We start from the raw sequence: 27,118 nt of genomic DNA, 5'->3' as shown, positions 1-27,118 counted from the left end.
TGTCCACGGGACTAAAATGGAGCAAAATCTACTTGTCCCTCATGACGATCCACTTGTCCGGGCCAATTTTCGCTTTTACACTCTCGTTTTTTTCCTCCTCGCCCTATAATAGCCATAACTACCTACTATAATGACACCTTTTAATTTTTCAATAACATATTCTCCGAACCAAAAATATATATATATATATATATATATATATATATATATATATATATATATTAAGGGAAGTGATATTGAAATAGTTAAAGATAATTTTGCAGATTTGGTGGTTTTTCTTTTCTGCACCATTTACCTTGTGGTCAGATAACATGTTAGTTTTATACTTTAGGCACCTGATTACAGCGATACCAGATTTGTATCGTTTACGTCATGTTTTACAAATTTTGGACTTTTTCAAGATTTTTTAATTGCCATTTTTTAACCCCTGTAGCTTTATTTTTTTTTCGCATACCAGGCTGTATGAGGGCTCATTTTTTGCGCCATAATCAGTTTTTTGTATCGGTACCATTTTGGTATTGATCTGACTTTTTAATCTCTTTTTAACTTTTTTTTCTGGGATATTATAAAAATTGCAAATCTGTGGTTTGGTATTTTTTTTTACATTTACCGTACGGGATACATAATGTTATATTTTAATAGGTTGTACAATTACGCACGAAGCAATACCAAATATGTTTATTTTTATTATGTTTACATGTTTTTATATAGGAAAAGGGGGTGATTTGAACTTTTAACATGGAAGGGGTTAATGCAGCGGTCTTCAAACTGTGGCCCTCCAGATGTTGCAAAACTACAACTCCCAGCAAGCCCGGACAGCCAACGGCTGTCCTGGCATGCTGGGAATTGTAGTTTTGTAACATCTGGAGGGGCACAGCTTGAAGACCACTGGGTTAATGTGTGTCTTTCAAACTTTTATTAAAACTTTTTTATTTTATTTTATTTATTTATTTTTTACACTTTATTACACTTATAGGAGGAATCATTAGATTCCTCAGGCAGATTAATAGAGTTCTATTGAACTCTATTAATCTTTGTGCTCTGTGATCCATTGATAGAGCCTGGTCCAGCCAGGATCTATCAATGACAGAGCCGGGACAGGAGTAAGCAGATGTAAGTCCTCCGGCTACCTCCATAGTGGATCTCCCCCCTGCGATCGCGCTGCGGGGGGGCGATCCACCCCACTAGCCCACCAGGGAGCATTCACATGTCCCTTTAGACGCCGCTGTCAGCTTTGACAGCGGTGATCTAAAGGGTTAATAGCCAGCCGCGGCGATCGCCGCATGCTGGCCATTAGCGGCGGCCCCCGGCTACTGTGAACAGCCGGGGGCTGCAGAGTATGGAGCGGGCAGGAGTCCGGAGCCCCCTCCTTACATACTGCAGAGCGCCGCATGCATCTCCCCGTGCAGACGTGCGGGGAGTGAAGGCAGAGGACGCAGATCTGCACGGGGAGAAATAAGCCACGCCCCCTCATCCCCCCCCCCCCCCCCCGAACGTCTGCAGAGCAGGGGAGAGAAGACACATACACAGCTTCTCATCTCCCCTGCTCTGCTTCCGAGGACACAGGCTGCAGCGTATGGAGCGGGCAGGAGTCGGGTGCCCGCTCCATACAGACTGCAGATCGCGCCGCACTTGTCAGGTCCGGCCCTGCTTGCCCGAAGCCGGGCTAAGGGCCGGACAAATTCACCTTCCCGGCGCCCAAAACTGCTAGTCCCGGGCGTCGGGCGATAGAAATTCCACATCCCTGGTACCACTTTAAGGCCAAAATGGGCTGAGTCCTTAAAGGGGTATTCCAGGCAAAACCTTTATATATATATATATATATATATATATATATATATATATATATATATATATATATATATATATAATAAAATCTCTCTCAACTGGCTCTGGAAAGTTAAACAGATTTGTAAATTACTTCTATTAAAATATCTTAATCCTTCCAATAGTTATTAGCTTCTGAAGTTATCTGTCTAACTCCGGGGAGCTGTGCATGATGGGAAAATATCCCCATAGGAGCTGCACATCTCCTGGGATGTGACATCATCATTGAGCAGTTAGACAGAAAACAACTCCTCAACTTCAGAAGCTAATAACTATTGGAAGGATGAAGATTTTTTAATAGAAGTAATTTACAAATCTGTTCAACTTTCCAGAGCCAGTTGATAGATAAAAAAAAGTTTTGGCCTGGAATACCCCTTTAAGGGGTTAAGTATATCTCTAATAATTGAATAAAAAAAAAAAAATCTATACCACACATTACATGTCTGATCATTAATCATTGGTGTCCTGATTAAGGAGTTGTATATACCTTTTCTTTTAATCTTATGGGGACATTCTCCCTAAAGAATGGATAAGATGCTGCTTTTCCATATTGCACAGGTGAATCTCACAAATGTGAAGAGCTATCAGTGAAGGTGCAGTCTTTCAGCTTCAGAGTGAGAACTGCTCTGTGGCTGATTACAAGCGGTGCAGTGGACGGAGTATTGTGCCACCACAGCTCCGCTCCCTTGGCAGCCATGCCCCCTCGCATAGACTTGCATTGAGACCCACCATCATCAGCCACAGAGCGATCCTCGCTCTATGCAGCTGAAAAACGGCGGTGCTGCTGGAGAGATCACATGGGTCCCCAGCGGCGGTATCCATGCCATCTAACATCTTATCCCCTAACCTTTTGATAGGGGATAAGATGTTTAGCACCGGAGTACCCCTTTAACTTGGTCTACAGAAAAAATCATGGTCCATACATCTACTTTTAAGTGATCTGTTGCTGCTAAGGAAAATGTGTCTAGAAGGAACATGAGTTTCTTAGCTCACATTTTGACTTGCTGCTTCCTGATGACCTCTTTCAAGTGGTTCTCTACCACACACGGTTACTCGGCTTTTAATGTCGATTTAAAGTGTGAAATGTTGTTAAAAGCTGCATTACGCTTCAACTTTGTATGATTACTCTTCATACATCTGCTATATTAATATTCTGGGCCTTTTGCCAGGGAGAATTTCCGTTGCATTGTAGCTAAGTAATTGGAGGTAATATCGTTGTAGGTCTAAGGCCTGTTTAATATAAGTGCGTCTAATTTAGATGACTATTAAACCCTACGTACCTTCAGGTGGGGCGATGCAGTGGTGGTAATTTGGTCGCAGTTCATTCTTATGTTTGCTTATTATTGTAGCTGTATCCGCAGCACCTGCTATCATGTTGCTATGCGTAGAATCATCACTGTGGCCCCTTCATTCTCACAATCTGTGTGGGTCTATTTTATAAGATGGAAAAGCCCTTTTAACCTGTGCTGTTTGTTGGGAAACATGTTTATAAGAGAAAAAAAAGGTATTGAAAGAGCTTTATTCATCATTCAGTCGTCATTACAAGTCATACAATAAGTTACAATCACACAAAGCATGACCGTGCAATATACAGCACAGGTTTCCTAAGCTATACACTATACCACATGCTACACTAACACTCCGCTCCATCACTCATTATCGAAGCAACAGTCGATACGCAACAACACATTAGTCTCTGGGGAGGGGTGTGGGATCTATGGGGGGTAGGGAGGGGTGGATCACAGGGCCAAACTACTAGGCAAACGTATGGGGAGGTAGGGGAAGTAGAGGGATGTTAGTCCCCTTCTTCATCGACGTCCGGATTGTCCAAGATGGAATAGTCACTAAGCAAGCTGTGAATCAGCTTTCGCTAGTCCTGGACGGACATATCCTCCCTTTTGTAGATGAGGCGGTTCCTTGCCAGCCATATAGCATCCTTAAAACAGTTCATAAGGCACCAGGCCTCCAGTATGGTCTCCATGTCGTGAACCCCAGGAAGGAAAAAGTCCATAAAGCACCAAATGTTACGATAAGTTGTTCCTGTGTACCGAGCCTCTAAGTTCAAGCTCCTGGGTGTTTAATAGACCCTGCGCAAAGGGGCACTGCCATAAGACGTGCATAGATGTTTCCTCCACATAGGGGAACCTAGGGCAGTTCCTGGTTTTGCACTGGCCACAGGCATGCATAAATGACCTCAGAGAGAGTTCCACCTGAATGGCCATCAACAACAAGTCCTTTTGTCTATTGGTTAGCCTTGCAGACACCACATTGTCCCAAACAGTCTTTGCAGTGGCCTTAGGGAGCCCTGCAAGGCCTTAGCTCTGATGAGCTTATAAACAGTCTTAGGCTTCCACAGGTCGGGCTTGAGTCCCTCCAGTTGATGTTCCCTTATGAACCGGACAACATCCCCATAGAACCAGGGAGTGTTCCAGTTGTAAGGGATGGAGCTGTCCCACTTGTCCCAGCTGAACCTATTCCAGAGGGGCAGGAGAAACAGGCAAGACATGGACCTGCCCACGGAGCCTTTCTTTTTGACCAGAGCCCTCCTGTAGATCGCAGCCCCCCTTTTAGACAGCAAGCCCCCCTGGAGATTTTAGTAGCAACCCCCTCTGTAGACTGCAGCCCCCCTGTGTATACAGCAAGCCCCCCTGCAGAAGTTATTGCCAACCCTCCTGTAGAGTGCAGCCCCCCTTGTAGAGCGCAGCCCACCTTGTAGACAGCAAGCCCCCTTTAGACAGCAGCCCCCCTGTATATGTTAGTAGCAGCCCCCCTGTAGACCGCTGCCCCCTTGTAAACAGCAGGGCCCCCCCCCTTTAGACATTAGTAGCAGGCCCCCTGTAGACCACAGCCCCCCTTGTAAACAGCAGGGCCCCCCCTTTAGACATTAGTGGCAGGCCCCCTGTAGACCGCAGCCCCCACCCTTGTAGACAGCTCACCTGCGGCTGTCCTCTGACTGGTGCTGCTTCCCTGTTCTCCCGTCCGCATCATGGCGTTCTATGGAGGAGCATGTGACATACACGTCACTCTGCTTCCTCCATAGCGTTACACTGGGCGCAGGGGAGGAGGTGGAGTGACGTGTGTGTCACACGATCCACCATGGAACGCCATGATGTGGACGGGAGGATGGGAAAACGGGGCAGCGGGACGGCAGAAGGTATCGGATTTGGTATCTGTGACTTTGAACGAGTCCCCGATACCAGGAAAATGGCTAGTATCGGTATCGGGACATCCCTACCCAAGATGTACAACATATAAAAAGTTTTTTGATTGTGGCGGGCAGTGTGATTGTTCGAGTCACATATGCTATTCACATCACATCTAACTAGACAGACTCCAGTTTTTGACACAGTATAAATATTAGGTTAACCTAAGCTTATGGTGATCCTGCTTTGGTACAAAAATTTTGCCATGTCAGAAGAATTTTAAGTTTTGTCTTAATATGTTTTTAGAGTGGGTGAAAGAATCTGCACAGTATTGCTATTTGATGTTAACCTGCTTTATTATGAGCCCGCAGTGTACAGGATTTCTCAGATAACCCATAAAATTGATACCTCACGCCTTCTCTTTACTTTAACAGGAAATCAACTTTCTTTAATGTGTTGACGAAGAGCCAGGCTTCAGCGGAGAACTTTCCATTTTGCACTATTAATCCAAATGAGAGCAGGGTGCCCATCCCAGATGAGAGATATGATTTTCTGTGCCAATATCACAAGCCGGCAAGGTATGAGATTCTCCTTTCAAACACACGAGTGGAATGATTGTTTGCACTGATGTTCACTGAAAGTGAGGTCTGTCTTTGCTTGTGTTGTGTGATCTGTATAGTGCTAAACAAAAGTATAAGGGTACGGTCCCATGTTGCTGCCACCACGTGCAATTAAACCCATATATTTTGGCCAGTAACTGCAGTCATGCCCATGAAACGGCTATATTACTGGCAAAATGGTGTGGGTCTGTCAGTAACATAGTAACATAGTTCATAAGGTTGAAAAAAAGAGTCCATCAAGTTCAACCTATACCCCTAATGAGTCCCTACTGAGTTGATCCAGAGGAAGGCAAAAAACCCTCATACTAGAGGTAAAAATTCCTTCCCGACTCCAAATATGTCAGAATAAAACCCTGGATCAACGTTTTGTCCCTATAAATCTAGAATCCACAACAATGGTATAACTCTCCAAAAATGCATCCAGACCCCTTTTGAACTCTCTTACAGAGATCACCATGACCACCTCCTCTGGCAGAGTGTTCTGTAGTCTCACTGCTCTTACAGTAAAGAACCCCCGTCTATGCTGGTGTAGAAACCTTCTTTCCTCAAGACGTAGAGGATGCCCCCTTGTTATAGATACAGTCCTGGGTATAAATAGATCATGAGAGAAATCTCTGTACTGCCCCCTGATATATTTATACATAGTTATTAGGTCGCCCCTAAGCCTTCTTTTTTATAAACTAAATAACCCTAATTCTGATAATCTTTCTGGGCACTGTAGTCCTCCCATTCCCCGTATTACTCTGGTTGCCCGTCTTTGAACCCTCTCCAGCTCCACTATATCTTTCTTGTACACTGGTGCCCAATACTGTACACAGTATTCTATGTGTGGTCTGACTAGTGATTTGTACAGCAGTAGAAGTATTTTCTTGTCATGGGCATCTATGCCCCTACTGATGCACCCCATGATTTTATTAGCCTTGGCAGCAGCTGCCCAACACTGGTCACTACAGCTAAATTTACTGTTAACTAAGACTCCCAAGTCCTTTTCCTTGTCAGTCGTCCCAAGTGTTCTCCCATTTAATACATAATCCAAGCCTAGATTTTTCCTCCCCATAGTATGCAGCAGCTATATTGTGGGACCGTATCATAATTGTTTACAGTCTTTGCTTCTTACCGTAAAGCTAGCCATAATAGGGCTGCCCTCCTAACTCTGTATGCTCCATCTCAGTGGTCTTTAAACTGTGGACCTCTGCATGGTGGAAAACAACTCCCGTTCGGGCATTCTGGGAGTTGTAGTTTTGCAACATCTGTAGGTCCACAGTTTCGAGACTACTGCTCTATATGTATAGGTGATCCAGTGGTTAGAAATGGCAAAAATGTTGTTTCTTGCAATGATCTAATCTTTCTATAATAATTCTATTTATTTACTCTAAAGCAAAATTCCAGCATTTCTGAATGTGGTGGACATTGCTGGCCTTGTGAAAGGGGCCAGTGCGGGCCAAGGCTTGGGGAATGCCTTCCTGTCTAACATCAGTGCCTGTGATGGAATATTTCATCTCATGCGTAAGTAACATCTGATCTTCTATATCCAAGCTAAAAGTGTACAGTTTTCTAAATGCCAAAATCATTGAAACAAAACATCAACTGAGACCTATTAGGGTCACTTATTGTTTTCAATCTAAAGAAATCCAGGGTTCTGCAGTGAATAATTATTTAAAGCATCACTGTCATTAAAGAAGCATTCCAGTTTTTCCCCAAAAACATACTATCTATCCCTACAGCAACATTTCTTTTATTCCAGTTGTTAGGGAATTCAATGGATTCCTTCAAATATGTCGTTTGATCCTGAATCAGTAGTTATAAGTGACGGCCTAGGAGGAGAAGGAAAGACACAGACTCCAAAGCTGTATACAGACTCTTCTGACTTTTTTTTTACTACAGAAACCAAATTCTTATAGACGTACATGAAAGGACGGCACACTTCCAGATTATACATTATCACATGGCTGTCTTATCTCTAAGCAGGATGGATGATGTGTTTAAGGCTTCAAACTACCGTATTTTTTGCCCTATAGGACGCACCGGTGTATAAGACGCACCCAATTTATAGGTGCAAAATCTAAAAAAATAAAGATTTTGAACCCAATAGTGGTCTTCAACCTGCGGACCTCCAGATGTTGCAAAACTACAACTCCCAGCATGCCCGGACAGCCGTTGGCTGTCCGGGCATGCTGGGAGTTGTAGTTTTGCAACATCTGGAGGTCCGCAGATTGAAGACGACTGCATAGGAGGTAATACTCACGTGTCCCCGCCGCTCCGGACCCGTCACCGCTGCCCTGGATGTCGCTCCATCGCTGTCGCCGTGTACCCGTCGCTCCGGAACGTCTCTGCTGCCGGCCGGGTATCCTCGCTCTCCGTCGCCGACCTCACATCGTTACGCACTCCGACGCACGTACGCGACGACGTGATGACGAGGAAGGAGAGCGCCGGCCATACAGGGGATCCCTGAACGGAGAAGACACCGAGGAGGCAGGTAAGGTCCCTCCCGGTGTCCTGTAAGCACTAACCCGGCTACTCAGTCGGGCTGTTCTGGACCGCCGCGGTGAAATCGCGGCGGTCCCGAACAGCCCGACTGAACAGCCGGGTTAGTGTCACTTTCCCTTCAGACGCGGCGGTCAGCTTTGATCGCCGCGTCTGAAGGGATAATACAGGGCATCACCGCGATCGGTGATGTCCTGTATTAGCCGCGGGTCCCGGCCGTTGATTGCCGCAGGTACCGCCGCGATAGGGGTGTATTCGCCGTATAAGATGCACCGACTCTTTCCCCCCAGTTTTGGGGAAGAAAAAGTGCGTCTTATACGGCGAAAAATACGGCAAATAGCCTTGAAGCTTTCCTGTAAGCTCAGCAATTGTAACCTTGAATCACAGACTTCCTGGCCATAATTGCTATTGAAGTTCATAATTAGTTCATAATGAAAGAAATACAGACAAGATGGTGGCATATAGACAACATTGTTGATGATATACAACATGGAGAATAAAATATAAAAGGAGTATATGAAAACGTATATAAAAACATATAACAAGTTGACTTCCCTCACACAGTACAGCTGCGTCCATGTGTTTTATTACTCTAATTTGGCCATGTAATCCCATTCCTGACTCTCCAAGGTACCCAAGACCATGTTCACACTCTTGAATGTCCACACGGAAAATCTCTGTGCGTACATTCTGGTGTCTGTGGGTGCCAGCATAATTTCCCGTCGCTAGGACCAAACAGGAACGTGCCATCTCATAGACGGCTATATATTCCGTGTGGTGCCTGCAGAAAGAATGAATGCGGAATCTGGCGCGGAAATTCAGACATGTGAACAAGGCCTATCTGTTCCGACAGGTCAGACTCTGACTTCCTGTGGACTAGAGGATGACGTCATCACCTACCGTATTGCTCCTACTCCCATACCCCTCCCCACCTTTTCCCTGAGGCTGTGTTCACATATTGCATTTCTTGCAGTTTTTTTTCAGTTTTTGCTGTAATTTTTCCCAAATCACGACTGATCACAATTTTGGAAAATTACTGCAAAAATACAAGTTTTAGCTAACTAGTGGTACCACAGCTATTTACAACATGTGGTTTTGCCGCATTTCGCTGAAATTGTAGTAAAAATTATGCATTTAACTGGGCTTTGCATAATTACTGTATATCACATCATTTTTACTGAGATTTTTGACCATTTGTGGACTAAAATCACGTAGTAATTAGCTATGGTACAGCTTATTAGCCACAACGTGTGAACACAGTCTATAATGCAGTAAAAATGTGTGTACCCAAAAAAAAAAAAATAGTTTGAAAATTCAGCGTGTGAACACAGCCTAAAAGACCTCAAATCACGTTCTCTTCATGGCAATATTTCTCTCAAAAATGTTCTTTGAGTAAGAAAATGTATCAGAGCTGCATGTAAAAGGAATAGACACCAATCCACTTGTGATTCTACGCTCACCTGGGTGATCACTAGCTACGATAAAACTACCCACCCAAAGCCAGAGGATACATCAGCAAAAAGAGAGAATAAAAAGGCATGCACAAAAACTCTACATTATTTTCTGATAATGGCCTACAAGCAGGAAAAAAAAAAAAAAATATATATATATATATATATATATATATATATATATAAAATATGCATATATATATATATATTTGGAGTGCTTCTTTAACATAAACTTTTAACATCCTAAAAGTATAGAAGGCATCGATCATAAGTTATAGCTTGGTTAACTGTGCAGCAGCAAGCTTCTCTCCCTGACTATCTGTCAAATCTGGCCCATGCACTCTATAGACAATAAAGGAGTTAATAAATTGGATCGGATAGTGAAGGCAGTGAAGCGCTGCCATGCACTTTACCTGGTTATAACTCGAGATCGCAGCAGGTGTCAGGGCTGAGACCCAGTGCAATCTTAACTTTTGACTTGACTGGAAGTAACACTTTAAATGTATCATAAGATACAGAGCTCCCAATTCCCTGCATCCATATAGTCAAAGAGGTTTAAAAGTTGATGGTTCCTATAAACAACTGTAAGTACTGGGAGTGGGACCCCTGAAAATCTAATATTCTGCACTCAATACCCCAAATTTATTCAAAAGGAAATAAGATTTTGCATAGACATAAATTTTCAGACCCTTTGCTATGACAATTGACACAAGTTTTGCTCTGGGGCCCCTCATTTCTCTTGATCATCTATGAGATGTTTCTACACATACGTGGCGTATAGTTAGTCTATGTTCACATGACGAAAATTCTGCTATTCCACTCATATTCCGAGCAGAAAAGCTAAATTCTGCAAAAGCATAATTTGAGCAGAATTTCTGTCTTTTCAAAACACATTGGCGCAGATTTATCAAACTGTGTGAGAGAAAAAGTGGAGTGATTTTTCCACAGCAACCAATCACAGCTCAGCTAACAAGCTCTGGTAAAGTGAAGGCAGAAAACAAGGATGAACTTCCGGCTTCCAGTCTGTAAAAAATCCAAGGTTTATTTAGAACATGTTAAAAATCCAAGTGTAACAAACAAAGGATAAAGCACACATGAAACGCACCAATGCGTTTCGACTTGTTAACATAGACTTGTTAACAATTCTTTGCAACGATTTTTAATGTTCAGGCAGCATTTACAGTGCTATAAATACTGCCTGAACATTAAAAATCATGGCAAAGAATTTGGATCCAAGATTAATGGAGAAACGTACAAAATTAAAACCATGATGTCATGCAAATCATCTTATGTGATCTACTTGCTAGAATGCCCCTGCGGCATCCAATATGTAGGACGCACTACCCAAACCCTGAGCGCCCGACTGAACAAACATCGCTTTAATGTAAAAACTGGTTACCAACTGCATAGTGTGTCCCAAAATGCTTCCATCCAGCACAACTGCAACTTCTCCAACTTCACAGTATTGCCAATAGAAAATATCTCAGTGACCTGCCACAGACGATACACACAGCTCTGTAGTAGAGGGTGCTTTTGGATATTCAAGCTTAAAACCCTGATTCCACAGAGTTTAAATGAAAATATTGAACACAGAGTAATATCCACAAGGACTTGAAGAACCGCACACAGTCCACCATTTAAAAGTATTTCTTTCACTGGGATTAAAGATCAAGAAGTTGTTTCCTTTTGCCACCCTTTTGACTGTTCTAGTAGGCAGTCCTCTGGCTGCCATACAGTGGCCGGCATGAACCCTATTGGCTACCTCTAGACACCGTTCCCACCAATGAAGTCTCAGGACACAGGCAAGATGATTGGTCAATACAATCAATTTCATACATCATCGATGGCGCAAATGCGCGATCACTTAGTCAAAATTATATATTCAAGTTTTCCCTCGCTCCGTGTTTGTAGTAGGTGCGTTTCTGATTGGCCACTAGTTAATAGCCGATTGGTTACACCAATATAGAGACATCAGACTGGTCTGTACATTTGGTGATTGGCCAGTTTCTTCTTTCAAACACACCTCTGGTAAACCACCATTGACTGGCTCCCGATCACGTGACCAAACAAAGCGAAAGCTGGTTCACGTTCTATCATAGGTGACGTCAGCTGCCAGCCAGCACCGTGATTGGTCACTCATTTTTATGAATAAAATAGCGAGCAATTCAAAACAAACTACAGAGTACATCACGTCCTAGCCTCAGCTTCATCCTTGAATATTCAAGCCTCGCTTCGATTTATCTAACGATCTCTGATATGTTCTTTTATTCTTTTATTTGCTTTTGAAAGTATTAATTGTGTCTTTATTATATTTTATGTGCAAATATTCTGCAAAAGCGCTATCGGTGTCATTATGTTGTTCACCTTGACCCCTCCTTTTGGCACCAGAAATGACTGTATTTAAAAGGGTTCTATTATGGTATACCTCAGATAACCCCTTTTGCAACTGAAAAAGGGAAAAGTTACTCCCGAAACGCGTCTTGCACATTGTTCTTTGCTTTTTATTATTTTAATGTGTCAATAAAATTCACTTGATACATGAATACCAGATTTATATCTGAAATTAATCGCTAGAGAGCAGTGCCAGTGCAAAGAATTTTTTTTTTATCCTGCCATACAAGTTGTCTTCATGCTGTGTGAACATAGCCTTAGCATGATGCAGTACTACCACCAATTTTACAGCTATGTTTCAAAAGGACAGTTAAAATAGTACAATTTTACGGTTATTTGCATTATTGCGCAATTGTGATTTTGGAAAATAACAGCACTGTGAGCTCCATAATTTTTAAATGGAAGAAGTTTGGAACAACTCTTCCTGACCTGAACCCAATCGAACATCTCTGGAGAGACCTGAAAATGGCTTCCACCGATGGTCCCATCTAGAGCTTGAGAGGATCTGCAGATGAGAATTGCAGAAAATCTCCAAATTCACATGGGCAAACATTGTGGCAACATCTCCAAGATGACCGCATGATGTAGTCGCTGCCAAAGGGGCTCCAACTAAGTAAAGGGTTTGAATACTAATGTCAATGCCATTTTTTTTTTTTTAGTTTTCCCTCTTTAATAAATAAGCAAATATTTCTGGCATTGTATCTCATACTAAATTGTTTTTATTGTTGCTTTTTGTTCATTGCATTTTTTCATCCCATTAAGGAGTTCTAGAAATATAAAACAGTTGCAAAATAGTATTATACTACTGTATGCAAGACATGACACAGGCTGATTTAAGGTCAACATCTATAGTGCCCTAATAGCAAGCTTACAAAAAGACAGTCCTGGGGTCCTTCTAGATCCTTAGAGCTGACTGCAGAGGGATTTGCTTTGATTCAGTCATTGGGAAATACAGTACCCTTATTGATATGTAAAATCTCCGTAATTATGCCATGGTCATGGACTGTAGTGATCATATGATTACGCCAGGGCTCAACAAATCCGAGATGTCAGGTCTCCATTGCAACCAAGAATTTTGTCCTTGTGCCTAGGTCAGCATTTTTCAACCGGTATGTTGTCGACGGCACTTGTGCTGCACACTATCTGCGGCCCAATTCTCTGTAAAAATTTACTATCCACTCCCACTGTCCAGTGCCCATGTGCTGGCTGGACAGCTTCCCTGGTGAAAACATGACATTCTATGGAGAAGTATGTGATGATACACGTCACTCTACTTCCTCCATAGCTTTACACTGCGCTCAAGTAAGGAGCACAGGCGCAGTGGAGGAGGCAGGGTGACATGCATTGTAACATGCTCCTCCATCGGATGGCATTTTATGGAGGGGGAAGCTGCCCAGCCAGTGCTTGAGAGAATGGGAGGCAAAGCTACATTTTAATAAAGAACAGGGTTGCCAACATTACATTATATAAGAACCATCTGCCAACAGGGGCAAACTCCCTAAATGGGAGGGTCCTGCGTACAGGGCGGGTGTTACCTACACGGGGCGAGCTACCTATAGGGGCAGACTATCTTCAGTGATCACATAACCAAAAAATAGATTTTTTTTTAATGCTCTGGGCTTGTGCAATGAGCATTTCTAGTTAGCTATGGCAAGCCGAGCCATCTTATTAATGCAAAAACTATTTTGGAAAATTGTACAACTTTAGAGTTTATTATTTATTTATTTGTTTTCCTTTCTTGGTTAAACCATACTATTTATTAAATGCCAATAGACCCTTCTAAAAATTGTACGAAGTTGACAGCCCCTTAATATGTGCCACTATTGCCAACCTGGAAGTGCCTGTTATTAGAGGATAAGGATTGATAACAGGCGATCAAATGCTTTCCGTCCAGCAGTTCTCTAGTGCCAGTGACCAACTTGTTTTAGCTGTATGAAGCTATGTCTAATGCTGCTACCTCCCCACGGCATCTTCCATGTAAGCTGTGTTTATCCACTTGTGTGTTTTTGGTGTTCATGTTCTTAAGAGTTATGCTAATCCTTTTGTTACTGGCTACCCATCGACATGGTCTGTCTCGGACAAGTAATTTACACCATAGAGCTGCTAAGTAAGACTGTCCCCAATAATTACATAGCTTTTGCAGAAAGGAGATCCCAGCTGGCATCCGAACTACTGGTCCCAGCTATAGTGAACATGCTATTTTCAAGATGCTTGTCTGTTCATGTCACATGATACGCACTATTAATAGCTAGATGGATTGGCTGTCATGGCATGGCTCGGAGAGTAACACGACTTAATGTTCACCTTTTTAAAGATCAGATTATGCAAAATGTCTTTAGACATCCATGAATCTGTCATTTCTAGATAAAACAAGGTACTTAACAATCAGTTGCTAAATATATGGCGACAACCTGATTTTAGCTGTCAGAGGCCGAGTTTATCTGCTGCGTGGTGACAGGAGACAGGCCAGTGTGACCTCCCATTCAATAATTCTATAAATTCTACACTGGGCCAAGATTGTCATTGGCCCCCTTAGGCTCCTTACAGAAGACAGAAAGTGTGAGTTTGCTACATAGAAATAGATTTTAAAGGAAATTAGGGGGATAGGGGATAAGTATCTGATTTAAGGGTGGGGTCCAGACGCTAGGGCCCCCCGCCATCACCGGGACGGTTCCCCGGCTCTCTGTAAGGAGCGCGTGTCATCTACTGGTAGACAGCACACGCTCCATTCATTTCTATGAGAGCACTGAATAGCCCTGAGTACAGCTCTCAGGCATGATCGGCGCTTCCATAGGAATTAATGAAGGGGGCGTGACGTTACGAAAGTAACCGAAGTATCAGACACTGGAGACGCAGCCCCGCATACAATGCGGGTGCTGCAGGGAGATCGTGGGGGTCCCAACGGAGGGCCCCCCGCGATCAGACATTTTATCCCCTATTCTCTGGATATGGAGTAAAAGCTTAGATCCTGGAATATGCCTTTAATGTTTCCGAACTTTACACCAGACTTAAATTAATTTAGACCTCAAGCCTTAACTTATTCAACCCCAGAAAAAATCAGACCCCAGGATATAGGCCATGCCTCTGGTCCAAATAGTGAAATGCAGCCCAGAGGCCCACGGTGTGGCAAAAGGCTGACAGACACAGGCCCTTTCCTCTGAAAACACATTTGATGCTACAGCTATTGACTACGCCATATAAGGGATTAAATGTCTGGGATCAGCGGTAACGCTGGTCACTTCTGTTGGAGCAGCCTTATCCTTTGCCATCCACCGGACATTGCCTGTGTTAGAAATAAACACAGTAAATGGGCAATAATATTTTATCTGTAAAGAGACAATTTAGTTGTGATTCTTTAGTGTGCTGTAAGGCGCTCACCCTCTGAAAGCTCCCGCTCTCCCAGGTGATTTCAATGCTATCTTTATTTAGTTTGTCGGAAAGAGATTTACCGTAGTAGCAGTTATGAAATGATTGTTGCTTTTTTATATCCTATTTTCTCCCTAGGGGCTGCCATGCAGTGCCAGTTCCTTCACTATAATATAGTGTCTAACTTTATCAAAGCCTTTATATTAAGAATTGCGTGACTCTAAGCTGATGGAGGGTTGTTTTTTCTATTTCTTTTTTTCTTTTTTTTAATCCATGTATGGAAAACAGATTTACCATAGTTTGTGCGATGGTTGTATGGCCCATTACTGTAATTGTAAAACCAATGGGTAAAAACAGTGAAGTGTTTACAGAGACAACCTTTTTCTATGTGCTCAATTAGGACATTACGCTACTAAACAGTGGCTCTGGTGGATTCAACTTGTCTGTTTTACATTGTCAGCCATTTTTTAGAATGGCCGGCCCCATGATATGCTACTTTCCCTTAGCTGCAACTGAGCCAAAATCAGCCGGCATCTGCCAAGGCTTCAACCTTACAGAAGTCGTCTACGTGAGAAATATTTTAAATTTGTGAACATCCTAATATGACATGTTTGGTTAAAGCGAAGCTCACGGTTTTCATCATGCAGTGACAAAAATGGCACCAGTTGTGCGTGTACATACTTTTTTTTTGTACTTACCTTTTTTCCTAGCCTTCACTTATGCTTAGTGTAGAAAGTTAATTCGATTCTATAGGGATATATGAGTGACCTTAAAAGCTTCAGTTGAAAAAGTTGCCATCTGAGTTTTCTGAAATGCCTCCTCACTTAGAGGTATTCTAGTGTCAGAAAATTGTCTTTAAATAGCGATAATCCAAGACCTATACCTTAGTGTGCTTTGGCTGAATTTACCCTGGCCGGAAGTGGTGTAGTCCTTTTTATTTTCAGTGTGGTGTTGTCTCAGCAGCACCCTAGCTTGTTTACTCTTTTTCTTGAGACATCTTCCTCTGCTGTCTCAGGAGGTGTGATTGGATCTTGTCTGTGAGCTGTAGCTCCACCTCCTGAGTGACATCACCACCTCTGACCATCCTCTACAGCCCACATCATCATCTTTCTGTCATACACAAATACATGTACACTGGTCTCTCAACATACAATGGCCCCGACATACGATCGTTTCAGCATACGATGGCCTCTCAACGGCCATCGTATGTTGAAGGTAGCATCAACATACATTGCTTCTGTGTGTCGGGGCCATTGCAAAAATGGCTATCTGGCAGTGCTGACTGCTTCAGCTACCACCGGATAGCCTTTAATGGGCCCCATGTGCCCCACTCAATGATACTTACATGTCCCCGCCGCTCCGGCCAGTCAGTTCGCTGCTCCTCTGCTGCCCTGCGTCTTTGCTCTCTGTCGCCACTCAAGCCGCCCTGTCATCCAATAGGGGCGATGTGAGCGGCAACGCCATGAAGGAGAGTGACGGCGCAGGGCAGAGGAACGGCGAACTGACAGGCCGGAGCAGTGGGGACATGTGAGTATCATTGGTATGAATACCTCAACTTACAATGGTTTCAACAAACAATGGTTAGCCTGGAACCAATTGCCATCGTATGTTGTGGGACCACTGTATATCTTTTGAAGGAAGAATGAGATGTGTTTATGGCATACGTCACAATGATGCCACAAGCAGTGGAGCAGACAAGAAATGAATAGAGCAGCTTTTGTAGAGTTGCAGTGTAGAGAGAGAGTTTGCTGTGTAGAAAATGTTCTTGTGCAGTCCTGGGCTGGGAACAGGCATGATTGTTGTGTGATGGGAGTAGGGAGGGTAGGATTGCTGTGATGAAGAGCTGAGGGAAAGGACTATATTTGGGGAATTATTGTACTGGGCAATGCTTTGTGTATCAGCATTTTTTTTTTTACGTGATGTCTGAGTACCCCTTTAAATGTTGGCTGCCTGAAAACACGTCTAGCTTGTATTTTCTTTCACTTGGGAAATTGATTGAAAGAAAACATCCTAATCCCTTTGTCAGGATTAGGATAGGTGTACACCTATCCTGCAATTGACAAAAGGAGAATTAACTCAAGAAACGAGTCTTGCTCATGTTTTATTGTTTTTATAGGTATTTGTGTCAATGAACTAAATTGATACATCTGACTCCGGATCCATAGTGATGGCACCATTTGCAGTAAACTTATTAATTCTCTTCGTCCTTTGTTAAAGTTGGCCATGCATATTAGGTAGAAGTAGGTTGATGGTTGAATGAATGATTGTCTGGTGAATAGTTCAGTGCAGCCATAGGCATTTTTGGCCACATTGGTCATTACAGTTTTTGAAGCTGCCCAAACATGATCAATGACAGGACTAAGGATGAACAATTCGGGGGGCTGTTTTTTTTTTTTTAGTTTTTACTTTATGAAAGCTCTTTCATCGGACAATCAAGGCAAACATTTTAGACGTGACCAACTTCTTTCCAGATGAGGAGGCTGTTATCGGTTGACTAAACAGTTGTTCATTGTTAAATTTCACTAGACGAATATTCATTATGGTTGAAGTCATCCATCTTCATCATCTTGAGTCTAATGTGTATAGGCACCATTATACAAATCTCTGTATTTGAGAGGCAGCTCAGCCACACCTGCGTATATGATACTTTTCTCACATCTTAAGCCTTGAAAGTAGGAATCCTGATATATGGGTTCAGCTGCAGTCTTTGCGGTATAGTGCAGTAATTTGCATAATTTCCTCTTGGTGGGATAGTTGACATTTATTAGGATACCAGTAGAGCCTAAACGTTTTCAGTGATTTAGTGTCCAAATGTGTAAACCCTCACAGGCCATTCTGCATGTCACTAGAAATGTCTCAATGGAGTCACTGGTGTCACGGCTCAGAAGTGCACAGCTCTGCCTTTCCTTGTACCAGTCAGGCTTGCAAATGGGTATAAAGGACCACTGGACCTAAAAACTGCAGCTGATTCACTTGCTAATATCATCCAAAGTTATGTATGTCACTGTTCCTGGAAGTTTTATTATGACTATTGCCCTTACTATATGCTTCTTTTTATTCTAGCTGGAGGCATTGCAGCCCGTCCTTTTATTAGCAGTTTAGTTGTTTTTTCCCCATCTCAGAAAGTTATCGTCTATCCACACTTTTTTTTACTTTTTTTTTTCTGTACTCTGCCTCTAGGGGGAGGGTTGGATTGGTCATAGGTGCTTAAATCTTAGTTTGGGACTCAGTTCTGAGCGTGCTCTGTCCGAGTGTTGCTTTGGAAGAGAGGCAGTTGAAAGAGAGTTGTAAAACAGGAGATATATCTGCTGTGCAGAGTGAATCTCTGGAGCTGGAGTGACTTGTGTGAGTACTTACATTTGCACATAGAGGGATCACTGATAGAATTTTAACCCCTTAAGGACCAAGCCCATTTTCACCGTTTTTTCCTCCTCGCCTTCTAAAATCCATAACTCTTTTATATTTCCATCTGTAGACCCATATAAAGGCTTTTATATTTTTGTACCGCTTAAAAAAAATCTAAAACTTTTTGTACAAAATCAGTAATCTAAAATCGCCCTATTTTGACCACCTATAACTTTTTCAATTTTCTGTATATAGGGCGGTATGAGGGCTAATTTTTTGTGCCGTCATCTGTACATTTATCGATACCACATTTGCATTTCTAAAACTTTCATATCTTTATTTTTTGGGGAATAAATTGTGACAAAAAGCAGCATTTTTGGACTTATTTTAATTTTTTACATTTACGCCGTTCACCGTACAGGATCATTAACATAATATTTTGATAGTTCGGACATTTTAGCACATGGCGGTACCAAATATGTGTGTATATATATATATATATATATATATATATATATATATATATATATATATATATATATAAATTACGCTTTTTGGGGGTGAAATGGGAAAAATGGACAATTTTATTTTTAAATTTTTCAACTTTTTTTTTTTTTTACACTTTTTATGTCCTCATAAGGGACTATCTATAGCAGTCATAGCACTGATCAGTATTATCGACTATCTTCTGCTCTGGTCTGCTCGATCTCAGACCAGAGCAGGAGACGCTGGAAGACGGACGGAGGCAGGTGAGGGGACCTTTGTCCGCAATTACAGATGATCGGATCGCTGCGGCAACGGTGCGGGCGATCCGATCATCTATTTTATCATGCGCATTGCCGCAGATGCCGTGATCTGTACAGATCACGGCATCTGAGGGGTTAATGGCGGACATCCACGCTATCGCCGATGTCGGCCATTACCGGCGGGTCCTCGGCTGCTAATAGCAGCCGGAGCCTGCCGTGTATGATGCGAGCACCGCTCTGATGCTCTCGGTCATACACAGGACGTAAATATACGTCCCGGTGCGCGAAGTACCGCCAAACCAGGAATTATATTAACGTCCGTGGTCGTTAAGAGGTTAAACTGCTTTTTCACTTTTTTTTTTTGCTCTACTCTGCCTCTAGGGGGAGGGGTAGATTGGTCACAGGTGCTTAAATCTTAGTTTGGGACTCTGAGCTTGCTCTGTCTGAGTGTTGCTTTGGAAGAGAGGCAGTAGAAAGCAAGTTGTAAAACAGGAGATTGAAAGCAGAGTTGGAGATCACTGTGAGTGTTACTTTGTGAAATCCCCATAACTAGATGGCCTTGGAAAATGCAGTCCAGTCTACATCTTGCGCGATGTATGCAATCCTTGAACAGCAGTTTGAGGGTGCATATTGTTGTGTGAGATGTGTGCGAGTTGTTCATTTGGAAGCCCAGATCCTGGATCTAGAGGAGCAACTGGCAACACTGAGACGCATTGACAACTTGGAGAGGAGTCTCCTGCTCACTGAGCAAGTACTTTCTAGGGTAGAGGTAGGGGAGGATAGTCAGGCAGCTAGCTGGGTTACAGTTAGAAAACTGGGTAGAGGGAAAAGTGTCAGGGAGGCTAGTCCTGATCTGGCACACCGCCAACAAGTTTGCCCAGTTGACAGATGAGAGGAGGAAGGAGCCAACAACATAGAGGGGGAAGATGGTGTAGATAGAGAGGGGGGACTTATTAATGTACCTGGGGGTGGAGCGGAGGGAGGGGTTAGAATAGTTAATAGGGATAGGCTTCATAGGAAGAAAAAAAAACATACACCATTGAATTGCATGTTGACTAATGCCAGAAGTCTGTCCAGTAGATGAACTGGAGGGGTTGATGTCTGAGGAGAATTATGACATAGTGGGTATAACAGAGACTTGGTTGGACGATAGTTGGGACTGGGCGGTCAACATACATGGTTATAGTCTATTCAGGAAGGATCGGAAAAAAAGGAGAGGGGAGGAGTTTGTCTTTACATAAAGTACAGTCTGAAGGCCGCACTGCGGGAGGATATTCAGGAGGGAATCAATAATGTGGAGTCATTATGGGAAGAAATATATGGAGATAAAAATAAAAAAAATCTGATAGGGGTTTGCTATAAGCCACCAAACATAATGGAAGAGCCAGAAGATCAATTAATGAGGCAAATAAAGAAGGCAGCAAATCAAAATGATGTGATAATAATGGGGGGCTTTAACTATCCTGATATAAACTGGGAGACTGAGACCTGTGAATCTCCTAAAGGAAACAGGTTTCTGACTAAAGCTAAAGACAATTATGTCCCAAATGGTGCAGGGCCCGACCAGAGGGGGTGCCCTACAAGACTTAATATTGACCAATAGACCTGACAGAGTAACTAATGTGCTGGTAGAAGGACACCTAGGAAATAGTGATCATAATATAATACATTATAGCTTGTTCTTCATTAGAGGACAACTGCAGCGGCCGCTGGGACCCCCCTCGATCTCCCTAACGGGGCGCCGACATTAGCGCTCAATGAGCGCTATGGCGCGTTGCGTCGACCTAGAGGTCGACTGTGACGCCCCGTCTCCTCTCCGTCCCCATACAGTTCTATGGGGGAGATGGGGAGGCACGAACGCTGCCTCCCCGCCTCTCCCATAGAGAAGCATGGAGGAGGCGTTCCGGCTGCAACGTCATGCTGCGGCCGGCACGCCCCCTGCACGGGACAGCCGCGGCCCCATACAAGAGATCACAGGGGGTCCCACGGTCGGACCCCCCACGATCAAACTCTTATCCCCTATCCTGGGAATAAGTGTTAATCACGCTGCAGATGTCCTTTAAGGGAACCTCGCGAGGGGCCACAAAAACAATGAACAATAACATTTGATCAACTCAGAGAAGCCCTATCTAATAACAATAAAAAATGGGATAATGTCCTCAAAAACAAGAATACTGACACTAAATGGTAGACTTTTAAGAATATTTAAAATTATCTTTGTAAGAGGTATATATACCTTATGGGAATACAAGGGTCAGGAATAAAAGAAAACCAATATAGATAAATAAAAATGTTAAGGGGGCAATAAATGACTCAAATAAAGCATGTAAAAAACATTAAAGCCGCAAAAATAGAGACCGAAAGACTCATTGCCAAAGAGAGTAAAACTAACCCCAAAATGTTCTTTAACTATACAAATAGCAAAAAGGTCCCCACTTTCATTGTCTCATTGTCCAATTGTTGAAGTGCAATACCACTGTGTATATTTTATATTTTTAGCATTTTATACCATTGTAACCATTTTATCTAGTGACCAGTCTGCGACAAGGGCCCTGCCGCAGACCTCACATCATTTTTCCAAATAAATGTTATCATTTTATGCTATTTTAGACACGTTTTCTTTTTTCTCTCTCTCTTTCTTCTAATTTTTGACCTTATATCTTTTACTCTGACCTAGCCTAGCAGGACTGCCTCCCCTTTTTACACTATTAGTAGTCTTTCTTGGCACATGGGTATGTGCAACGCAGTATCCTCGGTATAGGTTTTCTCTTTTTACGTTAAGCTCCCACATTTTTTTAATATATTTTCAAGGCCTATACCTGCCCAAGTTATGAGCACATGCATATTACTTTAAAGCCTGAATCCGCACATGTAGTTTTTGAAAAATAATTTCAGCCAAACATAATTGAGAAAATATATTTTTTGTATACACTCATCCAAAAACTTTTTATATGCCGTTACTTATGAAAATTGAAGACCTTTTGTAATATGGTTGTTTAACATTTTTTTTATATTTAATAATCTGTCCTGAAGCAGCTTCGGGTTTGTCCATGAGTCTTAGACAAGAGATGGACAAGGCTGCATGAACAGGCCCACCAATCACCTCCCACCACCACAAGGAGAGACACCCCCCCTTCTCTGAGAGGATTTATAACATTGAGCTTATGAAAAGAGGGATTTTTATAATAAATATAGGTGATAGAGGCATAAAAAATAGATGTGCATGGTCAGGGTACGATACTGAGTTACATATTCACTTTTTTTTTTTTTTTGGGATCCGACATGTACGGTTTAACCCCTTAAGGACCAAGGGCGTACAGGTACGCCCTTGGTCCTGCTCTCCTGATATAACGGCGGGCCCGGCATCATAGTGAAGCCGGGACCCGCCTCTAATAGCGCGCAGCGCCGCGCGCTATTAACCCTTTAGCCGCGCGCTCAAAGCGAAACCGAAAGTGGCCGGCTAGCTCAGTCGGGCTGTTTGGGATAGCCGCGGCTAATCGCGCCATCCCGAACAGCTGACAGGACAGCGGGAGGGCCCCTACCTGCCTCCTCGCTGTCCGATCGCCGAATGACTGCTCAGTGCCTGAGATCCAGGCATGAGCAGTCATGTGGCAGAATCATTGATCACTGGTTTCTTATGAGAAACCAGTGATCAATGATGATCAGTGTGTGCAGTGTTATAGGTCCCTATGGGAGCTATAACACTGGAAAAAAAAAGTGAATAAAGATCATTTAACTCCTCCCCTTTTAAAAGTTTGAATCACCCCCCTTTTCCAATAAAAAAAAAAACATAGTGTAAATAAAAATAAACATATATGGTATCACCGCGTGCGGAAATGTCCGAATTATAAAAATATATCATTAATTAAACCGCTCGGTCAATGGCGTGCGCGCAAAAAAATTCCAAAGTCCAAAATAGTGCATTTTTGGTCACTTTTTATATCATTTAAAAATGAATAAAAAGCGATCAATAAGTCCTATCAATGCAAAAATGGTACCGTTAAAAACTTAAGATCACGGTGCAAAAAATTAGCCCTCATACCGCCCCATACACGGAAAAATAAAAAAGTTATAGGGGTCAGAAGATGACAATTTTAAACGTATACATTTTCCTGCATGTAGTTATGATTTTTTCCAGAAGTCCGACAAAATCAAACCTATATAAGTAGGGTATCATTTTAATCGTATGGACCTACAGAATACATATCAGGTGTCATTTTTACCGAAAAATGTACTACGTAGAAACGGAAGCCCCCAAAAGTTACAAAACAGCGTTTTTTTTTCAATTTTGTCGCACAATGATTTTTTTTCCCGTTTCACCGTAGATTTTTGGGCAAAATGACTGATGTCATTCCAAAGTAGAATTGGTGGCGCAAAAAATAAGCCATCATATGGATTTTTAGGTGCAAAATTGAAAGAGTTAAGGAGGCAAGGAGCAAAAAACGAAAATGCAAAAACGGAAATCCCCATAGCAAACATATGCTGCTCTGGACAGTTCCTGACAATTGACAGAGATGTCAGCAGAGAGCACGGTGGTAAGACAGAAAGAAAATTCCAAAAGAAAAGAACTTCCTCTGTAGTATACAGCAGCTGATAAGTACTGGAAGGATTAAGATTTTTTAATAGAAGTAATTTACAAATCTGTTTAACTTTCTGGCACCAGATCATTTAAAAGAAAATGTTTTCCAGTGACGTACCTCTTTAAGCTAGAAATTGTTCTGAGTTTTATTTTTTTGGAAACTAATCCACATGCCACAAAAACCTAAAATGGTTTAATTTTTAGAACTTTTACATGTGTTAATCTTGTTGAACTTGAATTCTTTATGAAAATCATTTGTGTGGTCTGTAACTTCCCTAATGTGAGGCCACACTTCATCTACAGCCGTGATTGTTTCCTCCACCTTTTATGCCATTAGGTGCGTCTTTGATAAGGGGAATACAGGAGTCTTGCTACGTTTCGTCATTTGAAGTGTTAACTCATACGTCTCTTTGGCCTTACATTGATCTTCTCTCTCCTCTCGGCGATTGATATTATTGTTCTTAGTGATCTTTTCGGTGGTCTTGACGATGCTTTCTCTCAAAATTTCCTTTGTCAATCTGCTTTTGTTTAAAGACTAGAAAGCAAGAAGCTGTTGCCGGCTGTGTGAGGTTTGCTTTTTCCTACTAGTTTTTGCAGCCCGGGTGTCCCTTGAGTATTTGATTCTTTTTTTTTTTCTTACCTTAAATTGCTTTTGGTGTAAAAGTCAACTTTATTCTGTTTCAATCTTATTGTACCTTTTGACCTCCACATACCTACCGACTTTAATCACAGAAATAGTCCTCTCTCTTACCCCTTGCAGGCAAAAAAAAACAAAAAACTTCGATTAAAGTTTTTGAAAAAGATTTTGATCATTTTTCAGCGTTCTCTTTGTTACTGGACCTTAAAACATAAACTGGCGATATTTTTTTTGTCATTAAAACTAGGGCTGGGCGGTATGACCATATATATGTGTATCACGCTATTTTTTTAACTTACGGCAATTCCACGGTATATAACGGTATTTTCATCCCCCCCCGCTCCAAATCATGTGACCCACCAGCACTGTTCTGTTCCCCCCCAATTAATGATCAGCCCAGTGGGGTACTACTCACAGATGTCACCTTCAAGCACTGCCCTCCTCCTCTTTGTTGGGGGCCGCCAGCGATGGAACTCACTGTACGCCAGTGGTCTCCAACCCGCAGACCTCCAGATGTTGCAAAACTACGGCTGTCCGGGCATGCTGGGAGTTGTAGTTTTGCAACAGCTGGAGGTCCGCAGGTTTGAGACCACTGCTGTACGCGGTATCCCTATGCCCGGGCTGCAAAAGATAAAGAAAATAAACTGTAACTCACCTACGTCGGCCTTACGCTGTGGACTGGAAAGTTGGACAGCCGTCAGCCTATCACCCGCCGCAGCGATGTCCTGCCCCGGCCAGTGATAGGCTGAGCCCACTGTCATGTAAGAAGCCGGCCAGAGCTCCTTACATGACAGTGGGCTCAGCCTATCACTGGCCGGGGCGGGACATCGCTGCGGCGGGTGATAGGCTGACAGCTGTCCAACGTTCCAGTCCCCAGTGTGTGTCCGACGTAGGTGAGTTACAGTTTATTTTCTTTATCTTTTGCAGCCCGGGCATAGGGATACCGCGTACAGCAGTGGTCTCAAACCTGCGGACCTCCAGCTGTTGCAAAACTACAACTCCCAGCATTCCCGGACAGCCATTGGCTGTCCGGGCATGCTGGGAGTTGTAGTTTTGCAGCATCTGGAGGTCTGCAGGTTGGAGACCACTGGCATACAGTATAGAGTTCCAGCACCGGGCGGCCCCCAACAAAGAGGAGGAGGGCAGTGTTTATGGGTGACATATGTGAGTAGTACCCCGCTTGGCTGATAATTAATGGGGGGGGGGGGGCAGAACAGTGCTGGCGGGTAACATAGGATTAGTTCCCCGATGTGGGGACAGCGCTGCGCTGGGCTGACAATACATTCCCGAGGGGGAGGGGCCAACCGGTATTGCGGTATGGGGGAAAATTCATATCGTGCAGCCCAAAAAATTTGGTATTCGGTATGAACCGGTATACCGCCCAGCCCTAATTAAAACTCCTCCTAGAGTTCAGCTCGCCTCAACTTATAGTTGTGTAGCCGACATTAGGTAGTGGATAAGGTCACGGTATGTTACATGGAATTTTTGTTGCCTATGAGTTTTCGTTAAGTCTAGCATTTCTAGTGTTATTTTTTGTAAAGCATTTCTTGGAAATATTTTTCCATTTACCGTATCTTACCTATATGTAGCAATCTCTTATATGAGTGTTCAAATTGAGATATGTTTTCCACCATTTGACCTTTCTGAAACCAAAAATAAAAAATCATGTTTGGTTGGATGCTTTTATAGCTGTCAGCTAAGATTTCTCCTGACCACAATACATGTCCAGACCAGGCTTGATTAATTTTAGGAAAGAGGAATAAATCCCTGTCGAACACCTCTGTAATTCCTAATCCCTGATTTCTCTTTTCACAACGTCCACACTCAGAGAGACATTCAGCAGGCAACCATACACAAGATTGTCTGATCCTGCTAAAACCTGTAGGTTTAGCTGACTTTTTTTGTGGCTATCTTAAAGGGATACTCCGGATGAAAACTATTTTTTTTTTCCCCACAAAATCAACTGGTGCCAGAAAGTTATACAGATTTGTAAATTACTTCTATTTGAAAATCTTAATCCTTCCAGTACTTATCAGCTGTTGTATGCTCCAGAGGAAGTTGTATAGTTTTTTTCCAGTCTGACCACAGTGTTCTCTGCTGACACCTCTGTTCATGTCAGGGACTGTTCAGAGCAGGAAGTATTAAGATTTTTTTTAAATAGAATTAATTTACAAATTTGTTTAACTTTCTGGAACCAATTGATTTGAAAACAGTTTTTCCTCTAAAGTACCTCTTTAAATTGGAGGCCCTAACTTTGCCTTCTTGGGTGCTACTCTAAGCTTAGATCTCCATAATTTGTAATGCATAGAGTATTCCACTTGGGGCTACAGTTAGATACATTCACATGTGATTGAATCGCTATAGAATTTCTTCGAATTTTGTAATTTCACAACATGTCAGTTTCTTCTGTGGGTTGGGTGTGGATTTGTGGGTTATCATGCGGGGGAAAACAAATTGCCATTAAAATTATTGTTGCTGAATACTCATGTATCCCCTATTTACAATTACAGATTTCGAACCTATTTATTT

The 27,118-nt window shown here is 42.6% G+C and overlaps 1 protein-coding gene across 4 annotated transcripts in view; it reads left to right on the top strand.

Annotated features, from left to right (window-relative positions):
• Positions 1–27,118, top strand: part of OLA1 (Obg like ATPase 1) — a 292,645-nt gene that overhangs the window by 102,654 nt on the left and 162,873 nt on the right. For all 4 annotated transcript variants that reach the window (XM_056534098.1, XM_056534095.1, XM_056534096.1 and 1 more), the window contains 2 exons: positions 5,405–5,548; positions 6,969–7,096. In XM_056534098.1, coding sequence (XP_056390073.1) covers positions 5,405–5,548; positions 6,969–7,096 — 272 coding nt within the window. The remainder of the gene's footprint in view (positions 1–5,404; positions 5,549–6,968; positions 7,097–27,118) is intronic.

This window comes from Hyla sarda, chromosome 8 (genome assembly GCF_029499605.1).
Source record: "Hyla sarda isolate aHylSar1 chromosome 8, aHylSar1.hap1, whole genome shotgun sequence".
Classification (NCBI taxonomy): Eukaryota; Metazoa; Chordata; class Amphibia; order Anura; family Hylidae; genus Hyla; species Hyla sarda.
The sequence above is the reverse complement of the archived record's forward strand: the minus strand, read 5'-3'. Positions and strand labels throughout refer to the sequence as shown.